The sequence below is a fragment of the Melopsittacus undulatus genome, chromosome 20 (assembly GCF_012275295.1).
Source record: "Melopsittacus undulatus isolate bMelUnd1 chromosome 20, bMelUnd1.mat.Z, whole genome shotgun sequence".
Lineage (NCBI taxonomy): Eukaryota > Metazoa > Chordata > Aves > Psittaciformes > Psittaculidae > Melopsittacus > Melopsittacus undulatus.
Genome location: NC_047546.1, coordinates 437,633 through 460,662, shown reverse-complemented (window position 1 = coordinate 460,662; position 23,030 = coordinate 437,633). Strand labels below are relative to the sequence as shown.

The following is a 23,030-nucleotide window of genomic DNA, read 5'->3' as shown; positions in this document are numbered from 1 at the left end:
CTATGGGATGACATCGTCATGGACTGTTATGGTAAATCCCATCAGGAGAACAGAATTCCTATCAAATTCCTATCAAATCCCCACAAACGCCTTGAACACCTCCAGGTTTTATTCCTCCTGGACACGTCACATTGGAATTCTACCTCCATAGGGATGGAGAATGGGAATCCCCGGCCGGGACGTGCGGACCTGCCCGTGCTGCTTGCGTTGCGGAACTGCCTTGGGCATGAGTCACCCACGGGAAGGATGAGGGATGATGGGGGGGGGCAGCAGCCTCCGGGCCCCACGTCCCATAGGGGCACGGATGGGGACAGGCCACGCCTCGCACTCGGGGACACCCCCAGGGCTATGGGGCAGCCTCAGTGGGATCTGGGGCTGGGCCAAGTGGGGCAGGGCTGGAACTTTGTGTCCTGCCAGCACATTCCTGCCTGAGTCACCGCTGGAGCCTGCCCGGGCAGGAGCGTGCCCCAGCCCCACAGCCCCATGGCAGCCCCATTGAACCCCATAGCCCCACGGCAGCCCCACTGAACCTCACAGCAGCCCCATTGAACCCCATAGCCCCACTGAACCTCACAGCAGCCCCATTGAACCCCATAGCCCCACTGAACCCCACAGCAGCCCCATTGAACCCCATAGCCCCACTGAACCTCACAGCAGCCCCATTGAACCCCATAGCCCCACTGAACCTCACAGCAGCCCCATTGAACCCCACAGCCCCACTGAACCTCACAGCAGCCCCATTGAACCCCATAGCCCCACTGAACCTCACAGCAGCCCCATTGAACCCCACAGCCCCACTGAACCTCACAGCAGCCCCACTGAACCCCATAGCCCCACGGCAGCCCCACTGAACCCCATAGACCCAAGGCAGCCCCATTCCACGTCACAGCCCCATGGCAGCCTGAATTCCCCCCCCAAACCCCCCTCATCTCATCATGGAACAGACCTTTCACCTGGAGCCCAACCACAACCCCCCCCCCGCACCCCCCATATGCTCCTGCCCCCACCTCCTGCTCTCCCCATGCCCCCCCACCCCCTGTGCCCATGTCCAGGGGTGTCCCCATGCACCCAACACCCCCATGACCCCCAGGGCATTGAGGACACCCAGGCAAGGGGGGGGTTGGATACCCCCTGGTGTCACCCCATGGCTGCGGGGGGGGGCAGGACCGGACGCCCGAGTTCCTGGAAGGGGCCCACGTGACTTCCCCACTGGCTGCTATTCAGAGCCCTTGTTGCTGGGCAGAGCTGAACCCGGGGGGGGAAGGGGGGGGGGGGCAGAACCCCAATGTGCGCCCCAACCCCCCCCAGCACCCCAAAACGGGGGGGGGGTAACAAGGTCCCAACCCTGCTCCCCCAAAGCATCCCCATTGCAAGGACCTGCCCGGGCCCCTCAGCAGCACCAGGGGGTCCCCATGGCTCTGGGGGGCAGCACCCATAGATCTTGGGGGGTGGGGGGGAGCAGAGGGGCAGCACCCCGGAAAGGGGCAAAAGCAGCCCTGATAGAAGCAATTAAAGTCTATTATTAGCTATTAACATCCATTATTAGCTATTAACTTCTATTATTAGCTATTAACATCCATTACTAGCCAGGATCGCCCCTTACCAAGCCCCCGGCCCAGCCTGAGCCCGGAACAGGCAGGAATCGGGGCAGGAATTGGGGCAGTTTCACCCTGCTGGGGGATTTCCTACATTTGCATCCTGCTTTCACCCCCTCCCCTCCCTCCCAGCACAGGCAGTGGGGCCACATCCTGCTCCAGCCCCAGCGGTGCCCCCCACCCTTCCCAAGGCACCCCAGAGCGGTGCTGAACCCCCCCCCCCCCCCCCGTTGCTGCTCTCACCCTTCCCTTACCCCCCCCCATTCTGAGAAGCCAGGGGCACTTCTGGGAAGCAGAAGAGGAAGCTCCCGGTTATCGGCACCACCAGCCCCGGCCGTGGCCCAGCCCCAGCACTGGGGAGGCTCTAGAACAGTCTGGAAAGAGCCAGAACTGAGAGGAGCTCCAGGAACGTGCCTGGGGCAGGGATGCACTGAACAGGGATGCTCCAAACAGGGATGTGGGGCAGGGATGCTCAGAACAGGGATACGCAGAACAGGGATGCTGCAGCACCCACAGTGCACCCCTGGGTGCCTCAAGAGGTGCTGCAGGTCTCAGCACCCCCACAATGGACTTCCCCCACCCACAGACAGCGGGGAAGGGAAGAGCAGCTCAGCCCGGAGCAGCTGTGGGGAGCCCCAGCAGTGCCACCCAGAGCCACAGCTCGCAGGGGCTGTGGGGTGCCCCAAGGGCAGGAAGAGCCCCACAGCAGCGCTGAGCAGGTCGCATCCGAGGCAGGAAATGGGGTTGGGTGCAAGAGGATTGAGAACCAAGGGCATTTATTGACAAAACTAAGTGCTTGCTCAGCAAACAAGCAGGTCCGGCCTTAGCACCATCTCCCAGCTCCCCAGCAGGACAAGCACCAGGGGCGAGGATGCTCGCTCCTAAAGGAGAGCATCCCCAGGAACCACACAACCCAGGGCCGGAGGCAGATGAGTGCTCCCAGCCCCCCAAGAAGCATCCCCAGTGCCTGGGGCCCAAGGGCCGGGTGGTCCCAGGCTCCACATCTACATTCAAACATCAGCTTTAACTCCTGGCTTTGGGATCCAGAGCAAGGGAGGAGCAGCCAATACAGACCCAACAGCTCCAACCCCCTGCTCAGAGCTCACCCCCCCAGTGCCCGGCTCCAGGTCCCCTTCCCTGGGGGGGTTTCCACCCTTCCAAATGCTGTTGTTTCCCAGTGCCTGCCACCGGCTCTGCTCTCAGCATGGGGGCTGGAGCCTGCACCCCTCGGGCCACAGCAGCTCCTCTGCTCCTGCAGGGAGGCCACAAGCAGAGGCAGGGCAGCAGCAGATGCTATTTCCAGAAAGCCACAAGCCCAAAGCATCTGCTCCAGGCAGAGCTGCGGTGCTGAGCTCAGTCCGGCTGCTGGGGCTCACGGCCTTGCTGCTAAGCAGGATGGGTCCCTCTGGGATACAAGTGAAGCGTCCGTCCGAGCTCTGGGTCAGCATCCTCTTGGCAAGCAGCTCATCTCCAGCTCCTCCGCTCTGTGGCCCCCAAGCAGTGAATCCTCAGCGGTCCCCAACCCGACCGCATCGCTCAGGGGATCTTCTCCTCGGGGCACTCAAGTCCAGCTTTGTAAGTGCTCAGAGAGGCCGTGATGAGCTCCCCAGCCCCACACGGAGCCAGGCCACCCCGAGTCCTGTCCCTCTGCAGCAGCCCCGGGCTCACCGGATCATGTAGGCCAAGCTTGCTCCTAGTCCAGCCACGCCTGCAAACGCCATCAGCACCTTCCTGATGCTGCCTTCCAGGTCTTCCACATGAAAGAATTCTACGAAGCCCTCCTATGGGGGAGAGGGGAGCTCAGGTCCCTGCCAGCCCCCCCCTGGAGCCTTTACCCCCGGCACAGAGGGGCTGGGTCCAGCCTGCACAGCACATCCCAGTGCACACCCCCCCATCTGCATCCCACCCCACAGAGGAGGCAGCCGTGGGGCCGGGTCCAGAGCCAGCTCAGCACAGCTGGGCCTGACTCAGCTCTGGGAACACCACCCATGCTCGGGTCAAGGCTGAGTCAGGAGCTCCCGGGGCAGCAGCCCTGGGGCTGGGTGCTTGACTGGGGTGCAGAGGAGTGAGCCCCATGTGGGTCCCAGTGAGCAGGACTCACCCAACCGCCCTGGCTCAGCATCCACTCGCGGCTGGAGGAGAGCAGTGCATCCGTGATGATCCCAGCCAAGGAACCAATGCTGCGCTCCTGCTGGATGCTCTGCAGGTGCTTGGCCACGAAGGCCCCGAAGGAGATGAGCGTCACCACACGGCCCCAGTTGGTCACCCCGTCGCTGAACAAGTGCGCGGCCACGTCCCGCACTGCCTGCAGGTCCTCTTCCTTCTGGATATCCAGCTTCCGAAGCATTCCTGCAAGAGGCGCGGCTTCAGAGGCAGGAACAGAGAGCACCGATGGGAGCAAGCGCCTGCCTCTGCTGCCTAACCCACCCCTGGGGGGCTCCCAAAGGATCAGAGCACAGAGCCAGGGAGATCCCACCGGTTACTGCTGGGGGATCAGCACCTGGAAGCACAGGGACCCCAGTGCTCCCTAACCCTAACCCTTTCCTGCACCCTCTTTAGCCCGGCCGAAGGCTCCACCAGCACCAGCCCCCCTAACCCTAACCCTAACCCTGCTCCGAGCACTCCCCATTCCATGCCTCTGGCCACGGTTATGGAACCGCCCGGGACAAGAGGGTGAAACCGAAACCCTTCCGTGTTCAAAGCAAGGCTGGAAACGCTCCTGGAACAAGGAGGGGTTTCCCCACCCGGAGCTGGGTGCAGAGGGCTCACAATGAAAGCTCAGCTCCAAACCAGCTCCTTTCCCAGCCCCAGAGGGGATGGGACTCGAGCCCCAGCTTGGGTCAATGGTCACGAACGGGATGGGGCTATTGCAGAGCTCCTCACAGGCCCGTGGGGATGGGGAAAGAGCCACAACCGGAGCACATCCCCCGGGGCTCAGGCATGGAACCGAGCGGGGTGGGAAGAGCTTTAACATCATCAACCTCAACCTTTGACGCCATCAAATCCAACCTTTAACATCACCAACCCCAACCTTTACCCAGCCCTGCCCCATGGCACTGAGGGGGTGTGAACACCTCCAGGCCGGTGCCTGCAGCCCTGCCCTGGGCAGCCTGGTCCAGTGGGGCAGGAATTGTTCCTCAGCTCCATCTAAACCTGCCCTGGTGCAGCCTGAGGCCGGTTCCTCTTGTCCCATCCCTCGGTAGCAGATCCCAGCCCCTCCCGGCTCCGTTCTCCCCTCACGATCCCGTTCCCCGGCTCCGTTCTCCCCCCGCTCCCGTCCGTCTCCGCACGCACCCCGGAACGCCAGCTCGTGCTTCCTCAGGACACTGTCCCCGAGTCTCCTCAGCGTCTCCAGCGCCTCCTCCACCCCGTCCTCACCCCCCCGGGGCCGGCCGGGCCCTGCCGGCAGCAGCTGCTTGGGGCCGGGCCGCGGCTCTCCCGCCGCCTCCCTGAGGTACCGCCCGATGATGTCGAGCGAGGCCCGGCGGAGGCCGTCGGGCTCCGGTTCGGGCTCCGGTTCGCAGCCGTCCAGCTCCTGCTCGGGGCTCCGCAACGGGCCCGGTGCGGGGGGCGGGGGGGGGGCCGGGCTGCCCCCGCAGTACAGCTGCAGGCCGAGGAGCGCGTTCCGCTGCAGCCCCAACATGGCGGCCCCGCTCCGCCGCCGCCCGCGGGGCTCTTTATAGCGGCGCTGACGTGGAGAGGGGCGGGGCCGAGGAGCCGGTTCCGCTTCCGGACAAGCTTCCGGCGGACAGGGGCGCGGGGGGGGCACGGACGGGAGGGGCGGAGGGGGCATAGGGGTGCTATGGATGCTATAGATGTAATGGGTGCCTATGGATGCAATAGGTTCAGTGGGTGCCTATGAATGCTATGGGTGCCTATGGGTGTAATGGGTGCCTATGAGTGCCTATGAATGCTATGGGTGCCTATGGGTGTAATGGGTGCCTATGAGTGCCTATGAATGCTATGGGTGCCTATGGGTGTAATGGGTGCCTATGAGTGCCTATGAATGCTATGGGTGCCTATGGGTGTAATGGGTGCCTATGTGTGCCTATGAATGCTATGGGTGCCTATGGGTGTAATGGGTGCCTATGAGTGCCTATGAATGCTATGGGTGCCTATGGGTGTAATGGGTGCCTATGAGTGCCTATGAATGCAGTGGGTGCCCATGGATGCCTATGGGGCAGAGCACCGTGCTGCAGACCCCGACCCGGGTTAGATGGGAAGAGAGGGCTCAGGGGGGACCCGATGGCTCCCGACCCGACAGGAGGTGAGGTCCCTGCTCCCAAAGGATGGGACGGGAGGAACCGGCCTCAAGCTGCCCCAGGGCAGGTTCAGATGGAGCTGAGGAACAGTTCCTGCCCCACAGGACCAGGCTGCCCAGGGCAGGGCTGCAGGCACCGGCCCCTGCCTTGGCCTGGGGTTAACGCTGGGTTCGATGATGTTAAAGCTCTTTTAATCATGACCCTGCTCCAGCGCTTTTGGTGCCCATCCGGAGCCACCGGACCCCAGGACACCCCCCCCGGTGCCTGCTCTGGAGGCAGGGAAGGGTTTCCCTGTTCCCCGGTGCCCCGGGTACCACCCCTGGGCAAAGGGCACCGCGGACAGCAGAGCAGCACCGGGCACCGGGGCAGAGGTGGCTGCGGGTCACATCCTGGTGCTGAGCAAAGGCAACCCCTGCAGGAGCCTCCCTATGGAATGTGGCCTGGTCGGGAAGCGCATTCCTGGCGCTGGGAGCGGTGCCAGCCTGGAGAGCACAAACAGAGCATGGGATGGAACAGCGCGTCCCTGAGAACGGGGGGGGGGCACAGGGACCGGGTGGGAGGAGCAGCCCCCCCCCCCCCCCCCCCGGACATCGGTGACGCCAGAGGTGACGTCAGCGCTGACGGTGGCAGGACAAAGGGACCGCAATGGAGGGGGGCACCGGGGGGCTCCCCATGGCCGTGGCCCCGAGCACCCCACTTGCCGCGGCCCCAGTGCAAAGCAGAGGGGACAAGGAGCAGAGGACGGGAATGTGGGGCCCGGGCAGGGTGGAAATGACCCCATTCCATCGCTATTTCCCTTGTATGGAATTGCTTTCCCTGGTTCTCATCCTGCAGCCAACAATCGCTTCCCTTTCCCATGGATTTCCAGCAAAACAGGGAATGACGTGGCCAGAGCCCCCCCCGGGGCCGAGCTGCACCATCCCCTTTCCCCCATTCCCTACAGTTCCTTGCTGGAGCAAAGGGAAGGCAAAGCAAGGGCTCCACGAGTACAAAATTAGATGTATTTATCGGTACAGATCCATCGGCTTCAGGTCTGTTCACAGCCCGGCTGGGACAGGCAGGAGCAGGGAGGCTGCAGCCAGAGCCACGTCCCCGGGGGTGTGCAAAGCTCCTTTGCCTGCTCCCTAAGCTGGGAAGGGAGCTCCGGGTGCCCGATGGGAGCAGCTCCAAGCACGCCCTTGGCAAACACCCCCATGGGCAGCACGGAGCCGTCAGGCAGGTTGGGAGCCCCACAGGCAGGAACACGCTGTGCCCTGCACAGCATCACCCGCTGCCCCCTTGCCCTGGGACCCCCCCTGCATCCGCACACAATGAAAGCAGAACTGCACTCCCTGAAGGGCTCTCCGAGCGGGCATGGGGGCGCTGAGCACAGGGCAGGAGGTGCTGAGCCTCTGGGTGGTGCCTGAGGAGCAGGCAGGATGTGCACCGAGCGCACAGGCTGCAGCATCGCAGCCGACTCGCTGCCTGCTTGGGGTTCGGTTGCTTTTGGCCAGGCTGAGAGCGAAGAAAAGGCAAAGGGCAAGAAGAGAGAGGGAAAAGAAAGCAACCCAAGTGTGGGGCACTGGACGCTGCTCCTCCCTCCCCCTCCCTGCTCTGTGGCTCTGCTGCATCCTCCCTGTGCCCACCTCTGGTGTCCCCATCACCTTGCTGCTGCTGGCATCCAGCTCAGCACCTCCAGCAGCCCATGGGGGCAGGAACTGCCTCAAGCCCTGCTGCTGAGCCCCACAGCATCCCCTGCCCCACAGCTGCATGCAGGCTCTACCCAGAGCAGCTTCAAGCCCCCAGGACCTTTCCAGACCCAGTCCCAGCACCGTGGGATGCACAGTCCCCTCCTAGGAGCTCAGTGCTGTGGGAGCAGCATCTCCACACATCCACTTGCTCCTTCATTCCCAAGATCCAGCCCATGTCCCACCCCTTCACCTCAGCTCCAAGCACTCCCTCCTCCTACCCAGCACCAAACAACGACTCCAAGCCCCTTCCTGCTTCTCCCTGTGAGGAGACAGCGCCCATGGGGCTCTGCAGGCTTCCAAACAGCAGGAAAACGAAGGCAGGAACCGTGGGTCTCTTACAGGCTCAGCTGAATCAAACCTGCCCATGGGTCCTGCTGGCACCTCTGGTGTCCTCCAGGCTTTGGGCTGTGTTTGCTGGGATGCTCAAGGACCTATGAGGATGCTGGTGCTCCTGGCCCTAGGGCACAGCGAGGTTGGGTCCGTTGAGGCAGGGGAAGGAGGTGAGGAGGGGAGGCAGGGCTGCAGGCACAGGTTACCCTGCCAGCTTGCTGGTGACCAGCGAGGACTTGCGCTGCGGGAGGTCCTGCGGGGTGGGGATGTGGTCTCCTGTCACCAGGTTCTTGTCCGGCCCCGCGCTTGGCAGCTGCTTGTTCTTCATCTTTGCCTTGGCCATGTTGTAGTCACCCGAATCGAAGTACTTTTGCTGGAAGAGGAGGCTGAGGTTACATTGGATGGAAGGAACCAGGGGGATGCAGAGCACAGACACACACGTGGCCTTTAGGGAGCTGCTCAGAGCCAGCTCCCAACCCATCACACAAGGGGAGATCCAAGCAGGGGAAGCAGGAGCCCAACGAGGCTGTGCTCCCACATCACACCCATGGCAATGGGGCCTCCTGCACGGTGCTGTCCCCCCCAGGCAGGGGGGCTGGAGCCGAACGTACCCCTTTCTGCAGCCTCTTCATGAGGAAGTCGGAGCCCCCGGGTTTCTGCGCCAGGTTGGGGTACTTGGCCTTGAGCTTGAGCTCCTCTGCTCGCTCCGGGGCGATGGGATCCTTGTGCTGCATGGCCTGAAACAGAGGGGGGGGGGGGGGAGCCCCGTGCTCAGCCCCTGATCACCGGCTCCGGAGGGGGCAGCCCCTGCGCTGCTGCAGCCCCGGGGGGGGGTTCGGTCCGTCCAGGGCTGCGGCTCCTGCGCAGGCTCCGCACATCCCACCCGGAGCCGTCCGCATCCCATGGGATTGGAGTGGGAAGTGAAGCGGGGGCAGGTGCTGAGGCCCCGTCACCATCTCCAGTCCTGCCTCCGCCTCCATCCCGTCTCCATGGCAACGCCAGGCCTGGGCTGCACGGACCGAGCCCCCCCCGTCCAACCGGTGCCAGCGCTGCCCCACGGCACCCCCGACCCGGTGCACACCGGGGGGGGGGGGGAGTGCTCCCACCGACGGGGCCCCCCCCCCCATCACCCGCACCCCCAGTATCCCACAAGCCCCCGCGCACCCCCCACCACCGAGCCCCCGCTCTCCCACCGGCCCTGTCGGAAGTCCAGCCCCCACCGACGGCCGCAGCCAATGAGAATCCAGCACTCGGCAGCAAGCAACCAATGCGCGCACAAGGCTGTGGAGAGCGACGTGCGGCCGAGGCAATGGGAGCCCCCCGGGATCCCCACCTGCTTCTCCTGCCCCGCCTCCTGCCCGCGGCCGCCGGTACCGAGCGCGGCCGCCATGACGGGGCCGGGAAGAGCCCTCCGGTCCCTCCGCTCCGGCCGCCCCACGCTCCGCTCCAAAATGGCCGCTGCCGCCCCCTAACGCCTCAGCCCCATGACGGACAGCAGCGCTGACCAATCCGCGCAGGGAGGCGGGCGCGGTGACGTCACACCGGACCAATCAGCGCCCGAGAGGAAGAGGGGGCGGAGCCCCACCAGCTGGAGCTGCCACTGGCCAATGGGAAGCGAGGCGGCACCAGGGGGGCGGGGCCTCGGACCGGAGCCGATCCCGGTGCGTCCCCCACCGGCACCGGAGCATCCCCGGTTCCCCCCGGGCCCCCCCCCGGTTCCCCCCAGCCCCAACCGGCGCAGGTGAACACCCCGGACACCTCCTGCTGCTGAGCGTACATTGATTGACACGGGCTGCGCGTAGAAAACAGCATCACCGCTCCACCTGCACGAGGAACGGGGGGTTCGACGGGGGCACACGGGGACCCCACAGCCCCGGAGCTGCCCCCCACATGGCTCAGCCCCCAGCCTGCACCCCCCGAGGGGTCACCCCATGGAGCAGGGAGCAGCAGCAGTGGCCGGGGGAGGAGTGAGGGTCCTGGCCACACAGTGGGGCTCGTACCCTGCAGGGGGGGAAGGAACCAAACCCCCCCCCCCCGTTATCCCCAAGCCGAGCCCACCGCTGCTGCAGGAACGCTGTGCCCGGCCCCCCCCCACCTCCGGCTTTGAGCCAAGGGGCTGAGGCCACCCCACATGGTCCTGGGGGCTCTTTAGGACTTATTGAAGGCGGCCAGCACAGCCCACACCATCTCCGTGGCTCTGCCTTTGGCAGCTTCCACCTCCGGGTCCATCTCCAGGAGGTCTTTGGTCCTGTTCATGGCCACGTCGTACTTGTCATCGGCCAGGCTGGCGAAGACGTTCTCCAGCACATCCGAGGAGTGGGCGAGCACCAGCAGAGCCAGAGTCCTGCGCTCCATGCGGAGCGGGTCCTTGACCCAGCGCTCCAGGACGCTCTCCTGCAGGCGCCGCACCAGGCGCTGCTTCTCGGTGCCGTTGCTGACGGGGTGTGTGGTCATGTCGAAGAGCAGGAAGTTCTGCTTCTCCGTGGTGAGGATGCCCTTCTCCACCAGCGCCTTGGCCACGCGCTCCCGCACGTTCCGCAGCTGGTACTGCAGCTTGAAGGGGTTCCAGGTCTCTCCTGCGGGAGAAGGGATTTGGTGCAGCATGGACTTGGTAACCCAACCCTGACCCATTCCGGCTGCAGGAATCCTGCTCCTCCCTGGGCCTCACCCCAGCTTCTCCCAGCATCCAAGCTGGGAAAGAGTCCCAGATCCATTGGGAACCCCCCTGTCAACCACTGCATGGGAAAAGAGGTGATGGGAGCAAGGTCCCACTCCAAGGGAAAAACAACCTGGAAAACCACCTCTGCCCCCACATTGCACCTTCTACTGCTCTGCTCTCAGCACTCGGCCCCTGTCCAGTGCCCAGGTGTGGGGAAGGGATGAATGACAGGGAGCATCCCAAGGGATGGGGCTGCAAGCAGCCCTACCGGTGAGCAGCTCTATCCAGGTCTGCACTGTTTCTGCAGCCTCCGTGGCCTTGATGTGCCTGAGGGTCTCATCCAGCAGCACATCCCCTGTGGGTGCATCCGACTTGAGGAGCACCTGGAAGGACAGAGCGGGACCTGAGGCTGGATGCGGAGCCGCTGCTCCCATCCTGCAGCCCCCGCGGTGCTGAGCAGCACTGCCAGGCCCCAGCCCATTGGCACCTTCCTCTCCAGCAGCCTCTTCTTCCTCATGGAGAGCGGCTCGAGGCGGATGCGGCCGCGGAACGCCAGCTCGATGAGGATGCCCCCGCGCAGCCCCGAGGAGATGCAGTCATTCCAGAAGGACGTGTAGCCCTGGGAGGAAGAGGAAGGAGCGGGATGGGAACAGGAGCTCTGTTAGAGCCATTCCCAGCACCTGGACATGACCCAGCTCCAGGGACCCCTCGCACTGGAGCAGGGTGCTCCAAGCCCCATCCAACCTGGCCCTGAGCACTGCTAGGGATGGGGCTCACATTTCCCACACACAGGCAGGAAGAGGAGATTCCCGGCCATGGATGAAGGATGGGAAAATCCAACCAGTGGGGACCTGGTGCAGAGCTCTAGAAAACCCACAAGGAACCAGTAGAGGAGCTGGAAGGGACTGGGATAAGTGGGGGGGAATCCCCACTTCCACTGGGTGCAGCCCTGGGCTACATCACAGCCAGAGACTGGAGCTGGCACCAGGAAGGAGGAAGTGTCTGGATAAGAAAGCTCAGGAATGGCCACCAGAGCCTGTTCCCAACGGGCAGCTCCCTCAGGACACTGCAGCCCCATCCCCAGTGAGCACAGCCTGGGATCAGCAGCCTCCCGGATAGAAGCCCTCAGAGTGGGTGCTCTGAGTGCATCCGGACACACCAGGGGGAGGGAGAATCCTCATCTGCTCCCTTCACTTCCTTGTGGGTGAGGACAAAGGTTCCTTTCATCCCGGCCGTGCCCTCGGAACCGGTTCTCCAGCGGAGGTAACCGAGGGCACCTGCAGCAGGTTCCTGGGGCTCTGCAATCACCCAAGCCCAAAGCTCCGGGTTCCTTTCAGGCTCTGAGGCTGCTCCTTCAGTCCTGAAATCCCCCCTGAAATCCTTGGGATCTGGATGGATTGTGGGGGTTTGCCCACAGCAGAGCTGGGAAGAGGCAGTGGTGGGAGCCCAGCTCAGAGCCAGGCCCCTGCTGCCTCCCATCCCTCTGGAGAGGAAGGAATGCGGCAGGACAGGACTGGAGGGGCTGCTCACACCTCCTGTGCTCTCCCAACTTCCCGATGCCTCCATGCCCATTCCCAGGAACACACCAACCAAGCCAAGAGCAGCAGCCCCAGCCTGGGACAATGTGGAGCTCCCAAACCAAGCTGCTGTGTTCCTACAGCCCTGCTCCTATGGGACTGCCCCTGCAGCTCCATCCTGGAGCTCATCCGGCTTCCTGAAGCAGGGCACCCGCAGGTCCCTCACAACCACTCCTCTTCCCAGCTGGATCTGCAGGAGTGGGGTTCGCATCAGGAGCCGTGTCCTGAGCAGCTCCCGCTGGGAACACGGCACCAGCTCACACTAAGGGTGCTGGGGATGCTCCTGCATCCCGGCTGGAGGCTTCAGCTTCCGCTATGGACAGGGCCGTTTGCACCGAGGAGGCCTCCCCTTTACCTCCTTGTCCTTGAGCCCCAGCAGCAGCACCTCCTCCATCAGCGTCAGGCGAATGTCCTTGGAGTCATCGGGGTCCTCCTCGGTCGGGTCCCTGTCTGCAGCCGTGTCCTCCTCCCCGGCCCCTTTCCTGCCCTCGGTGCGGCGGCTGCGGTGTGTGAGCGTCGTCATCTCCCCCGAGCCGAGCTCTGTGCTGGGCACCAGGGACACAGCAGCGCTGAGCACCTGCCCTGGGACCCCTCAGCCCACCCTGGGCACTCACCCATAGGGAGCAGCCGCTGGACCCAACAGCTTAGAGCCATGGCAGCAGCTGGGTGGGAAAGAGCTCTCAGCTCATCCAGCCCCAGCTGCCAAGGCCACCCCTGCCCCATGGCTGGTGCCTCCAGCCCTGCCCTGGGCAGCCTGGTCCAGTGGGGCAGGAATTGGTCCTCAGCTCCATCTAAACCTGCCCTGGTGCAGCTTGAGGCTGTTTACCTCTTGTCCCATCCCTTGTTCCTTGGGAGCAGAGCCCAGCCCCTCCTGGCTCCATCCTCCTGTACGGAGCTATCAGGTCCCCCCTGAGCCTCTTCCCCATCTGAACCCCCAGCTCCCTCAGCCCTTCCCCATCTCTTGTGCTCCAGGCCCTGCACCAGCCCCATTGCCCTCCTATGGCCCCGCTCCAGCCCCTCCAGGTCTCTCTCGTAGTGAGGGCCCCAGAGCTGAGCACAAGACCCGAGGTGCAGCCTCCGCAGTGCCCAGCGCTGGAGCGGCCGGGACCGGGGGGGGGGGTCCCCACGGGGGCAGCGGGCGCAGGACACGGACCCGGCCTCGCCGGTACCACCCGTCCCGGGGGTGCGGGAGCTCCGGGGCTCCGGGACGAGCGCTCCCCCCCCCAAACCCCCCCGAGCTTACCCTGCCCCGCGGTCAAACTTCGGGGCCGAGCGGAGGAGCCGCTTCCTGGTGGGACCGGGGCGGGCGGGGGCAGCCGGCGGCTTCCGGTGCTCCGGCACCGGGCCAATGGGAGCCCGTGGGGCGCCGGGGCCTCCAATGAGCGCGGCCGGAGGGGCGGGCGCTGCCGAGCTCCTCCTGCCCGGCCCCCGGTAAAGAACACGGAGCGATGGGGGCGTTGAGAGCGGTTTAATGGAGGGGTCGGGAACGGGATCGATGCGTTCCTAAGGCCAAACCCGTCCCGAAACGTTGGGTGATGCCGTCTGAAGGCGGCAGCAGCTCCGCGCAGAGGCAGCTCCAGGTCATGGACAGCGATGGGAAGAGGACGTCGGTTGTTGGGAAAGGCGAAGCCGCTGGGAAGCGTTGGAAGCGCATCCATAAGGAATTGTGCAGCGTTCTAACAGCTGAATGCTTTGTCATTACATAGATCACATCTGTCCAGCATGAAACATGGAAGTGGAGGTGTGAAGAACACCTCTTCCTGGAGCGTGGTGCCTTCAGGCTGGCAGAAGTGAACCCCCCAAGTGCCCCAGCAGCAAAAGCAGAACATGTAACAGTGCTGAAACCGAACCCAAGCTTGAATGAACCCAGGACTTGAGGGGTTTGTGCCCCACAAGGCAGGTTCTGGATAACGAGTTCCTCAGCTTTGAAAGAGAGCCCAAAGTTCCTGGTGAAGCCTTGTGGGGAACGAACCTTCCCCAGTCCCCATCAGAGTGCACCAGGTTACAAGCAGGAGTGAAATCCCCAGCTCACCTCAGAACAAGTTCCCTCAGTAGTCACCCACCTTCTGTCCTTCCCCATGGGATACAGGAAAATAACTTCTGATTTCTTCAACTGGGCTTCTTGACAGGCTTATTCCTTTCAAAACTGTCCAGTTTGACTACAACCAGAACCAAAACGATCCCTAAAAGCTATTTCAATAGGAACATTTGCATTCAACAACAACATGGAAGTGGTGTGGAGAACTGGGTGAAGGACCAGCTGGACACAGGCATCCAGAACTACTCCTTTGGTTCACTGATCTTCCTCCTTTTTGGCAGCACATCTTGACTAGATGAGAGCTCAAACTGATGAACCTGCCAAGGGAGAACAATCCCTGTGTTACCAGGTGCTGCACAGCTCCATGGCATTGGCAAATGGAACATGGGAAAAGACCACCCTGACCCAGATGCATCAAGACCTGCATTGAGCATCATTTGGCTTCATCCTGCTGCTACCTGGTCCCCATGCAGAGGTGCTAAGCCTGGAGAAACATCTGGATACTCTTTGCTGGCAGAACTGACCCTCCCTCCAACCTCCTGAAGGAAAGCTGGGATGGGATTATGCTGTTAGAGCAGGAGCTCCTCTGTGGCACAGGATGCCCACAGAAGCTGTGGCTTTTCCTTCACATCAGGGAGTAAAGGCATTCTCCAGAAGATCTCATCCATCCTAACACCTCTTTCTCAGCCCGTGTTAACTGCACCAACATTCAGCTCTTTGGAACAGATGATTTCTTTTTGGATCCTAAGAATCCAAATGTGTTGAATTTCATGGGAATTTCAGAAGTGATGAGAATTCCATTCTGTCAATGTGAAATGTATTGAAGCTTAAGAGGTTTATTCACCCTTTGGAATGGAGAAAGGTCTAAAGAACAGCAATAGAACAGTACTAACAGTGCTGGTCTGGAATAGCTTCCCACTCCTTGTCCTGCTCTCCGACATACGAAGTTGAGATGTTTTACTTGCCAAGTGATCCACCTAAAAGCAGAAAAGAGATGTTTCCTTGAGACAGCAGTAAATCCATCTATACATTAGAGGCTACAGCAGGGTTCAGTGCTGTAGCATGCACAGAGCTGTCTCTGCTCCCCACTGCTTAAACTGAAATTGAAATGCAGGGATATTTAAATCCTCAATCACACCCACTGAAGTCAGCAGCGCTATTTACAGCTGGAGGTGCCAAAGAGCCCTGGCAGAGACAAGCTGCAGTTACTTGGATCCATAAGTCACTCACAGTTACCTGGGGCTATGCTTTTTTAAGCTCTCTTAAGGACCTGTGGTTGAAGTCATCCTTCCCCTTTACATTAAAACCACCTTGCTACACGCAGGGATAGAGCCTGAGTCAGAACCTCACCTTTTAACAACCTTTAAAGCTGTTTTGGTCTGGCAGAGTGAGCAGAGCCATTGCTGTTGAGCAGAGCGTTTAGCAATGGCAGTTTAGAAACATGAGAACTGCATTCCCAGTCCTCCTGCCAACAGCCAGCCCATCTGCTTGGTGTGAAAGCTGTCTCACAGAGCAACAGCCTTTTGGTACTGCTTTGCATTGCTTTGGAATATGAGCAGGTTTTGTGCAACACCAGCAAGTAGAATGTAAAGGCATGTTACTGCTGACAATACTATTGTAAATTAACCTTTAGCAGCTTCCCTGGTCATTACTCCAAGTAGGAAAGAAGCTTTACAAAAGCTCTAGTAAAAGTTTCAGAGGATGGGATGGGGTTTTCATACCTGAGGGTTAGAAACACAGGAATTCTGGCTCCTCACAGCCTTTGTAACTCCATCTTCCTCACAAGTTACATGTGGTTCTGTGAAAGAGTTTCATAAGCACAGTGTTGACAATCACAGCCTCTCAGCACTGGTGTTGCCATCAGGAACACTTTAGAAATGCAGGGAATGTGTTCTTCCAAGGGCTCTGATTCTCTAGGTGCAAGCTGGTAACTGCCCCAGCATTGCACTCTCGTACATCTTCAGCATTCAGTGATTTCCCATCACAGCCATAAGAGATGCTTATGCTAAGTAGTAGATTTACACACAGGATCTTTGGAAAAGTGGGCTTGATCCCTGAACTCCTTTATCCATTGGACAGCTAAAGGCTGGTCTATGTTGGGAATTGCTCAAACAACTCACGAGCCTATTTTACACTGCAGAACAAGGCAATGTCCCTGTGGGACCCCTGTGGCAGAGCCTGTGCTGCCTCTGAGCCCACCCCCAGTTTGTAACCAAACACAACCCAAGGGAGCAGCTCCTGGAGCTACAGTTCCCTTGTCATTGCCTGCAGGAAACAGAGGCACAACCTGAAGAGACTTGACAAATACACAGGAATGTTACCTTGAGCTTCAGAAATCTTCACATTATTCCTCTCTTCCACTTTGTTATCCGGGCTGGGGTTTTCCTAGATTAAGAAAAGGGACTACCATTTACTGCAGACAAAGTAGGAAGAGGGTTTGTACTCAGATGCTCCTGGCCAGAGCTTTCCATGGATTCTCAGTGGAACAAGCTGCACTGAAGTCATTTAATCTGACATGGAACATGCAGAGCAGCTCAGCATTAACTCATTAGTAACAAAACACACACTTAATTCAACGACCAAGAAAAACACCTGTAAGAAGTACTACAACTGTGGCTGTCTGTATGCCTAGTGCTGCACGAAAGGATCCCAGAGCACACTCATTGCTCTGGCTGTAGCAGCTCACTGGGACAGCTTCAGGGAGGCTTCATTGTGTCCTGTGCTGCTTATTCAGCTCCACATAACAGGTACCCACAGCATGAAGCTGCTCCTCGCTCTCCTTGGCTCCCTTCTAGCCTCACAGAGACACAAGTACCACCACTGGTACTGCTGCTGGGCATTCTGCAGATGCACTTGTTCAATACTGCTTTGACAATGACAGATTCTAACTGGAGCAGTCAAATTTGAGGAAAAAATGTACTGAAGACGTGATCTTGGTTAAACACATCTGGAAGCCCAGAGGTTTTTATTAATGGTAGAGCAAGACATGCAGTGACTCAATGGCCTTTCTCTAGGCTATAACCCACAGAACAAGCCACACAGAACGTTTATGCTCTTACATTCATGTCGCAGTTCTCCTCTTCCGGATCATCCCTGTCCACTCGGATCACCTGGAGAGGCACATTCGTTTCTCCTCTCTTCAGGATGCTTTTATCAACATTTTCCATTCGTTGCTTTTCAGTTGTCACTTTGACTTTCAGCATATGAAAAGGTGTTGGCACTTCACCCACGTTCAGATACATGGGCTCCCCTTCAAATATCATCCCCTCACATTCCCCCTCTTTAAAGCCAGGGGGTTGGTAATCAGGTGGTGTAACTGCAGGAAAGGATTCATTAAATGTGTTAGAATGAAACACAGTCTGTAAAATGTATTTGAACTTGGATGGCAAGAAGACTTTTCTCTTTTAAATACAAAGAGCTACTAAATAAATGCATGGGGAGCAGAGAATGATCAATGTTCAACTTGTACGAAGTTCTTTTTCCCTCTACACAACAGGCAAAACCCCATTAAAGCTATTTGAAGCAATTAAATATAGAAAGAGATGATCTTGAAGCTCTGATTTTTCATTGTAAAGCAATGTAAAGTAATACTTTAGGAAAGCAGAGCTAGACATTTAATAGTGAGCCAAACATGTTACATCATGGCATACTCAGGAAAAGTACTTTAAAATGCACTGAAATCCTGCTCCAGTGAAGTCAGTGACAACATTGTGTTCCTACAGTGATCAAATCCATTCCCTTTACATTTTAGAGTGTCATGGGAAACGGACACAAGTGAAATATCATCTCACAAGTCCCAACATCCATAAAGATTCTACCTGGAAAGAGTTCTCTGAATTGCTTTCCATTGCCTGAACAGAGTTGAGGCATCAGGGCAAGATGGAAACATTACCTTCATCATAATAGAACAGCTTCATAGTGAGGCAAACATCATTTGGTAAGGGGCTCAGGTTCTGCATCAGGACGTAGATCTTGCGGATGAGGAGGATGCTGGCTTTCTTGGTGTCTGCACAGGTGATGGTGGAGTTATTCCCTGTGTCCTTACTACAAATGAACAGAGTATTCACAGTTGAATACACCAAGCTATTTTCAGTATTTAGATACATGAGTAACAGACTATGAGTGTCAGAAGTAAACATCATCTATATTGCCCAAGGGCTGAGATTACAGGCACTGCAGCTCCTAATGCTAAGTGACCTGTGTGCTCTCTGCTCTTTGGAGATCCAAGCCTGAGGTGGTGGCATCCTGAAAGCATTATGCTTCAGCAGCAGTGACCAACTGCTGTATTTAAACAACACCTGGGAGGAAAGGAGAAAAGGAGGAACTTCTGAAAGCCCCAATTCTATGAGGTCTCACATCCTTGCTTTCCCTTAGGTAACACTGTTGACTGACAAGAATGGTTACTGGTAAGAGAACACATTCCAGTACTAAAACATTTCACCCTCTACACATGAAATGTCTTAAAGAACCTGCTCAGAGAGTGCTGGATTCTTGACACCAAGAATCATCTTTTGAGTGGATACTGAAAAGCATCACCTGCCAAAATGCTTTACTGCATGTGAAGTCTAAGCTGACAGTGTTTAGTGGTACAATGAGCCTTAAGAGCCAGCATGAAGAAAAGCAACACCAAAGAGATCAACTCTCCAGTTTTTACATCCAGGTGGAGAGCCCTGGAGCAGAAGATCCCAGGGGCAGTACCTGCTGAAGTCCAGGAGGGGCCCACTGTTGGTGTACTTGAATTTGAAGTGGTAACACTCTGTGATGGTCTGCAAACAAAGGCAGTGGTTACTGAGCTGCAAGGCAAACTGCTGCTGGCTGGTAACCTGGTGCTTCAGCTAATGACAGCCCAATACCTGCTTCAGGCACACCCATGCACCTAATATGGCTTCATTCACAGCATTCATGCATGCAACTGCCATCCACAAACATGAGGATCTACATTTCCCAGGAATCACCATGAGAAAATAGCTTGGAACATCAGCTTGAGTTTTCAGGATATGAATGGTAAGTACTACTGCTTGTATAGAGGTATGAATGGCAAGTACTACTGCTCGTACACATTTCACTATATCCATACTATATCCACTAAAATATTCCATTAGATTTACCTGAGGATCTTCTGGATGGGTATAGACCTGTATTTTTAAAGTAAAGAGAAAAAGCAGAGTCAGAACTGTTCACCCCTGTAAGCAGCCACCTTAACCAACCATGTACCTTACTCTTCAGAGATACTCACTGCCAGGACAATCATTCTGAGCTGTTGGAAACAGAAGGAAAGAAAGAACATTAAAAGCATTCCAAAGCTCACTTCTGCTTGTCAAGCTGTTCTGGTTCTCTAGCTCTGGAAACTAATAGAGACAACTGTATTGCCTGTTTGAAGGGAAACCTCTTTATATGTTCAATTCCTTGTCTGTTTCAGAAAGGACTTAACAACTGGCAGAAGAAAATGCCCACATAGCCCTGACTTTAAGTGTCTGCTTACAAAGAATATGAACCTGAGATGGGTCTGCAAGCACACTGTAGCTGTTTTAACACATTAAAGCACAGCTATTCCCTAACCAGAAAGTCCTGTAACTACACTGCAGGTAATGGATGTAGGTCAATGAATGCTTTAATACATTTAAAATAGCCAAAAGATAGAAAGACTTACGTATTTCCTCTGCAAGGCATCGTAGCATCCTAACATCCTGCAAAAACCAGATGATATTGGCCATCTAATCTCTATTTGCTTTGCTTCTGACTATCCAAAATGGTCCCACTCCCTCTACACAATGGACTTGCCATTTCAAACAACACTGCCAACCCTGCCCTGAATGAAAGCAGTGCCTGAGCTGCTGTGTGCTCACAACAAGGCAACTTTGCTATCTGCCCCCAAGCAGAAAGGCTCCTTTCAGAGCTGCCACGCTGTGGCAGTGCTCTAGATGCATGGAAACCAACGTACCATTTCACCAGCTGAGTGGAGCCAGGGCAGTTCTTGTCTTCCCGCAGGATTTTGACACAGACATCTCCAAAAAAGCAGAATGAATCCATACGTTACTCAGGACAAAAAGGAACTACATTGCTAAGAAAGGAAAGCTCATTCCCTAAAAGCATCTAGCAAAAGCAGACTCAAATCAGCATTACCAATAGGTGTAGGCAGTTTTAACTGCTGAGGCAGCATCACCATTAGCAACTGTTCATGTCTTAGTGAAGTTTTCACCCCACTCACTGCCAATGGCCATTACATTAAGACCAAGTGTCTCTAAAAGCACTCAGTAACTTAACAGCCCTTTGACCACAGATTGTGCAAAGCAGCAGGAAACCATCCGGTTACCATCCATGTATCTTGTCCTGTAGGCACTCTCAGGGAAGATTCCTCTCAGGTAGGTAATGCAGGACACTGCTACTGCCAGGAGCCTCTTCACCAGCATCAGCGACTGCTGCTCAGTGGCTATTTTGGTAGGAAACACAACTGCACTCTGAAAGAGGATGAAAGAAGTTAACCCCTGCCCACATCCAACCCGGACAGGCTGCAGTCTGCTCCGGTGCTGCCTCAGCTCCGAACAGCAGAGCATGACTTCTGCCAGTTCTAACATCAAGCATATTCCTAACACTTGCTATATTTTAGGTCACGGTTGATTCTACCAAGTGCACAAGCACAAAGGTCAGGCTCAAGCTATTCTGTTGTTCCATCTTTGCTCAGTTACAAGATGGAATTAACCTGCAGTTCTCAAGTGAAGCAGCATTAGAGCCCCCAGGGGCAGTGCCTCAGCTGCCACTGACTGCCTTGTCCTGTCCTAATAGCATCCTGTGCTGAAACACCCATGGACACCATACCGCACAGCTCCTCTGCTTCTGAGCAGTCGCCATCCTGCAGCTCTCTCCTGCCTGTTAAGGAAACACTGCATTAACACAGGGCTGCCCATTCACAAGGGCACACTGCAGCTATCCCACCTCTGATACCCGACCCCACAAACACTTCCTGGGCAATGAACCAGTTACCAGCTCCAAGCAATGTCTCAATGCACCGGAGGCACCAGCGTTCACACACCACAGAGACTGCCATGGCTTAGGGGTGGCCTTGGCAGTGCTGGGAAGGGTTGGACTGGATGAGCTGAGGGCTTCTCCCCCCTGGTTGAGTCCCTGGTTCTGGTTCCAAAGCACCCCAAAAAGGGGCTTTCCACATTTAAGCCACCTCTGGGAAGCATTCCCAAGTCTTTGGGCTGTTTCACTCTGCAAGTTCAATGAGTCCTGGGGAAGGAGACCCCACAGGAGCTACTCTTTAATGGCACCATGTTATCATGAAGCCTTTAACACTCAGCACCATGACCCAAGCCTCCTCATCACCTCTACCAACAGACCAGCACATGCCCAAGGCCATGACAATGGGTCTGTAACTGCGAGGAGAGCTCTGGATCATGCATGGAGCTGAGCTCCCCCTCAGGTGAGCCCCCACAGCCCCGCCTGGTGCAGGCCAGAGCTCAGCTCCTCTGTGAGGAACACAGCTACAGGAGAGCCCCTCCACAGCCCTATTCCCTTCCCAAAGGCACCTGCCCCTCAGGATTAACAACGACCTCGGCATGGAAACCAGCCCGAGGGCAGGGAAGGCATTGACAGCCCAGCACCGTTCAGCACCACCACAGAGCCCGCAAAGCCACCACAGCGCCCGGCCCTCCCCTTTTATAGGGCACGGGGCCGTGTGCAAACAGAGGGGCGGGGCCAAGCGCCGCGAGCCGTGCGCACAGCGCGGCCTCCGCCGTGCGCAGCAAGATGGCGGCGGGGGGGGGGCTCATTCCACATGGAGCTCTCCTCCAAGCAGCAGTGGATGCGAGCAGAGCTTTGGGGCTCCTCAGGGCCCTGCTTCTGGCTGCCTTCAATGCGTTAAAGAGCACACACGCACGGGAATGTGGTTTGGGAGAGGTGGTTGTGGCCTGACCTCCCTCCCCGTGCGACCAGCGGCTGAGCTGGGATGCCCTCGTGCTAGGGTGAAACGACACCAAGGTGGTAGTTTGACGATTTATTCATACAAAAGACAGGGTATGTGGTTAGAGCTCAGCAAGGCTTGAACTGCATCAGCACACTCTGTGCCGTGGGTTTCACTGAGATCCAGGCAACATTCCATGACAAGAGGGAAGGAGGAAGTGTCACCATCCATGGATCCAGCAATGTCTTCCTGGGCCTCTTTGATGGTGGGAGCTGAGCTGCTCGGTGCTGTTGTTGTCCTTTGGGGTGTGCTCCGTTACCTGCACACAGGGCGGTGTTCCTGAGTGATGGATGTGTGACAGCATCCCATGTGCAGCTCCCGAGCATCCTCGGGGTGCTCACTGCCCCTGTGGGGGCTGCTCAGGGGTGACCCCGGGACAGAACGACCCTGGGGGCACTGTCAGGAGCCAGCGGCCTCTTTGCTTGCACTCAAGGCCACGCGTGTGGGACAAGCCCCGTTCCCATCCCCACCTCACTCTATGGAATGGCAACGGGCAATCCCCTGGGCACCGGTAGGGCTGCAGGGCCCGAGCACTGAGGCCTGGTGCCCACGGGGGGTGAACCCCTGCGGGGCCCGTTCCCCCGCCCGGCCTCAGCCTCCGCTGCCGCAGCTCGAGCCCGTTCCCCCCCGTCCCGTCCCATCCCTGCTCCCGGGGCCGGGCTGGCCGGTACCGCCGGGCAGCGCTCAACATGGCGGCGGCGGCGGTGCGCATGCGGGAGGGCCTCGGCTCCTTCCCCTTCCGTGCCCTCGGCACCGGTGCTGCTCGGAGCCCGTCCGCTCCCGTCCCTCGGTGCCGCTCCCGTCCCTCGGTGCCTCCCCCGGCTCCGGTCCCCTCCGGTCCCCGCTCCCGAGGGGCCGGTGCTCGGGGGGAGAGGG

At 58.3% G+C, this 23,030-nt stretch overlaps 4 protein-coding genes across 9 annotated transcripts; all 4 read right to left on the bottom strand.

The window, feature by feature from the left end:
* Positions 1-2,354: 2,354 nt before the first annotated feature.
* Positions 2,355-5,250, bottom strand: MCL1 (MCL1 apoptosis regulator, BCL2 family member). Its single transcript, XM_034071223.1, has 3 exons — positions 4,890-5,250; positions 3,697-3,944; positions 2,355-3,376 (listed from the first exon to the last, which is right to left on the bottom strand). The coding sequence occupies exons 1-3, from the start codon at positions 5,236-5,238 to the stop codon at positions 3,260-3,262; spliced, it is 714 nt and encodes a 237-aa protein (XP_033927114.1). The 5' UTR covers positions 5,239-5,250; the 3' UTR covers positions 2,355-3,259.
* Positions 5,251-6,836: 1,586 nt separating this feature from the next.
* Positions 6,837-9,405, bottom strand: ENSA (endosulfine alpha). 2 transcript variants are annotated; one of them, XM_034071356.1, is made up of 4 exons: positions 9,251-9,405; positions 8,529-8,654; positions 8,124-8,290; positions 6,837-8,044 (listed from the first exon to the last, which is right to left on the bottom strand). In XM_034071356.1, exons 1-4 carry the CDS (start codon positions 9,305-9,307, stop codon positions 8,011-8,013), a joined length of 384 nt encoding a protein of 127 aa, XP_033927247.1. In that variant the 5' UTR covers positions 9,308-9,405; the 3' UTR covers positions 6,837-8,010. The 2 variants fall into 2 exon arrangements, with proteins under 2 accessions (XP_033927247.1, XP_033927248.1); XM_034071357.1 differs by having other exon boundaries at positions 6,837-8,290.
* A 274-nt stretch (positions 9,406-9,679) lies between these two features.
* GOLPH3L (golgi phosphoprotein 3 like) lies at positions 9,680-13,461 on the bottom strand. Of its 2 annotated transcripts, none has more exons than XM_034071156.1 (5): positions 13,397-13,461; positions 12,509-12,698; positions 11,064-11,195; positions 10,845-10,959; positions 9,680-10,493 (listed from the first exon to the last, which is right to left on the bottom strand). In XM_034071156.1, the coding sequence occupies exons 2-5, from the start codon at positions 12,674-12,676 to the stop codon at positions 10,066-10,068; spliced, it is 843 nt and encodes a 280-aa protein (XP_033927047.1). In that variant the 5' UTR covers positions 12,677-12,698; positions 13,397-13,461; the 3' UTR covers positions 9,680-10,065. The 2 variants fall into 2 exon arrangements, with proteins under 2 accessions (XP_033927047.1, XP_033927048.1); XM_034071157.1 differs by having other exon boundaries at positions 12,509-12,693.
* A 177-nt stretch (positions 13,462-13,638) lies between these two features.
* On the bottom strand, positions 13,639-21,797 carry LOC101876687 (HORMA domain-containing protein 1). Of its 4 annotated transcripts, none has more exons than XM_034071161.1 (14): positions 21,745-21,797; positions 21,008-21,058; positions 20,505-20,649; positions 20,133-20,196; positions 19,842-19,878; positions 19,428-19,448; positions 19,300-19,326; positions 18,890-18,957; positions 18,084-18,235; positions 17,251-17,507; positions 16,513-16,576; positions 15,913-15,989; positions 15,085-15,168; positions 14,196-14,508 (listed from the first exon to the last, which is right to left on the bottom strand). In XM_034071161.1, the coding sequence occupies exons 2-14, from the start codon at positions 21,038-21,040 to the stop codon at positions 14,434-14,436; spliced, it is 1,104 nt and encodes a 367-aa protein (XP_033927052.1). In that variant the 5' UTR covers positions 21,041-21,058; positions 21,745-21,797; the 3' UTR covers positions 14,196-14,433. The 4 variants fall into 4 exon arrangements, 3 of the variants coding, with proteins under 3 accessions (XP_033927052.1, XP_033927053.1, XP_030900973.2); XM_034071162.1 differs by having other exon boundaries at positions 21,721-21,772; XR_004550417.1 differs by lacking the exon at positions 21,745-21,797 and adding an exon at positions 13,639-13,866 and having other exon boundaries at positions 14,217-14,508; positions 20,505-21,107.
* Between the last annotated feature and the right edge of the window lie 1,233 nt (positions 21,798-23,030).

Excerpts from the sequence above, each read along its gene's own strand:
- ENSA (XM_034071356.1), bottom strand. The coding sequence starts at position 9,307 with ATGGCGGCCGCGCTCGGTACCGGCGGCCGCGGGCAGGAGGCGGGGCAG. Across the intron at positions 8,655-9,250 it reads AGGCGGGGCAGGAGAAGCAG|GCCATGCAGCACAAGGATCC; the intron begins GTGGGGATCCCG and ends CCTCTGTTTCAG. Across the intron at positions 8,291-8,528 it reads TGAAGAGGCTGCAGAAAGGG|CAAAAGTACTTCGATTCGGG; the intron begins GTACGTTCGGCT and ends CTCCTCTTCCAG.
- GOLPH3L (XM_034071156.1), bottom strand. The coding sequence starts at position 12,676 with ATGACGACGCTCACACACCGCAGCCGCCGCACCGAGGGCAGGAAAGGG. Across the intron at positions 11,196-12,508 it reads TGGGGCTCAAGGACAAGGAG|GGCTACACGTCCTTCTGGAA; the intron begins GTAAAGGGGAGG and ends TCTTCCTCCCAG. Across the intron at positions 10,494-10,844 it reads CTGGATAGAGCTGCTCACCG|GAGAGACCTGGAACCCCTTC; the intron begins GTAGGGCTGCTT and ends CTTCTCCCGCAG.
- MCL1 (XM_034071223.1), bottom strand. The coding sequence starts at position 5,238 with ATGTTGGGGCTGCAGCGGAACGCGCTCCTCGGCCTGCAGCTGTACTGC. Across the intron at positions 3,945-4,889 it reads GCACGAGCTGGCGTTCCGGG|GAATGCTTCGGAAGCTGGAT; the intron begins GTGCGTGCGGAG and ends CGCCTCTTGCAG. Across the intron at positions 3,377-3,696 it reads TGCTGAGCCAGGGCGGTTGG|GAGGGCTTCGTAGAATTCTT; the intron begins GTGAGTCCTGCT and ends TCTCCCCCATAG.
- LOC101876687 (XM_031045113.2), bottom strand. The coding sequence starts at position 20,766 with ATGTTAGAACTGGCAGAAGTCATGCTCTGCTGTTCGGAGCTGAGGCAG. Across the intron at positions 20,197-20,504 it reads CAGGACAAGATACATGGATG|ATGTCTGTGTCAAAATCCTG; the intron begins GTAACCGGATGG and ends GCTTTTTTGGAG. Across the intron at positions 17,508-18,083 it reads GCTGTTCTATTATGATGAAG|TTACACCACCTGATTACCAA; the intron begins GTAATGTTTCCA and ends CCTTTCCTGCAG.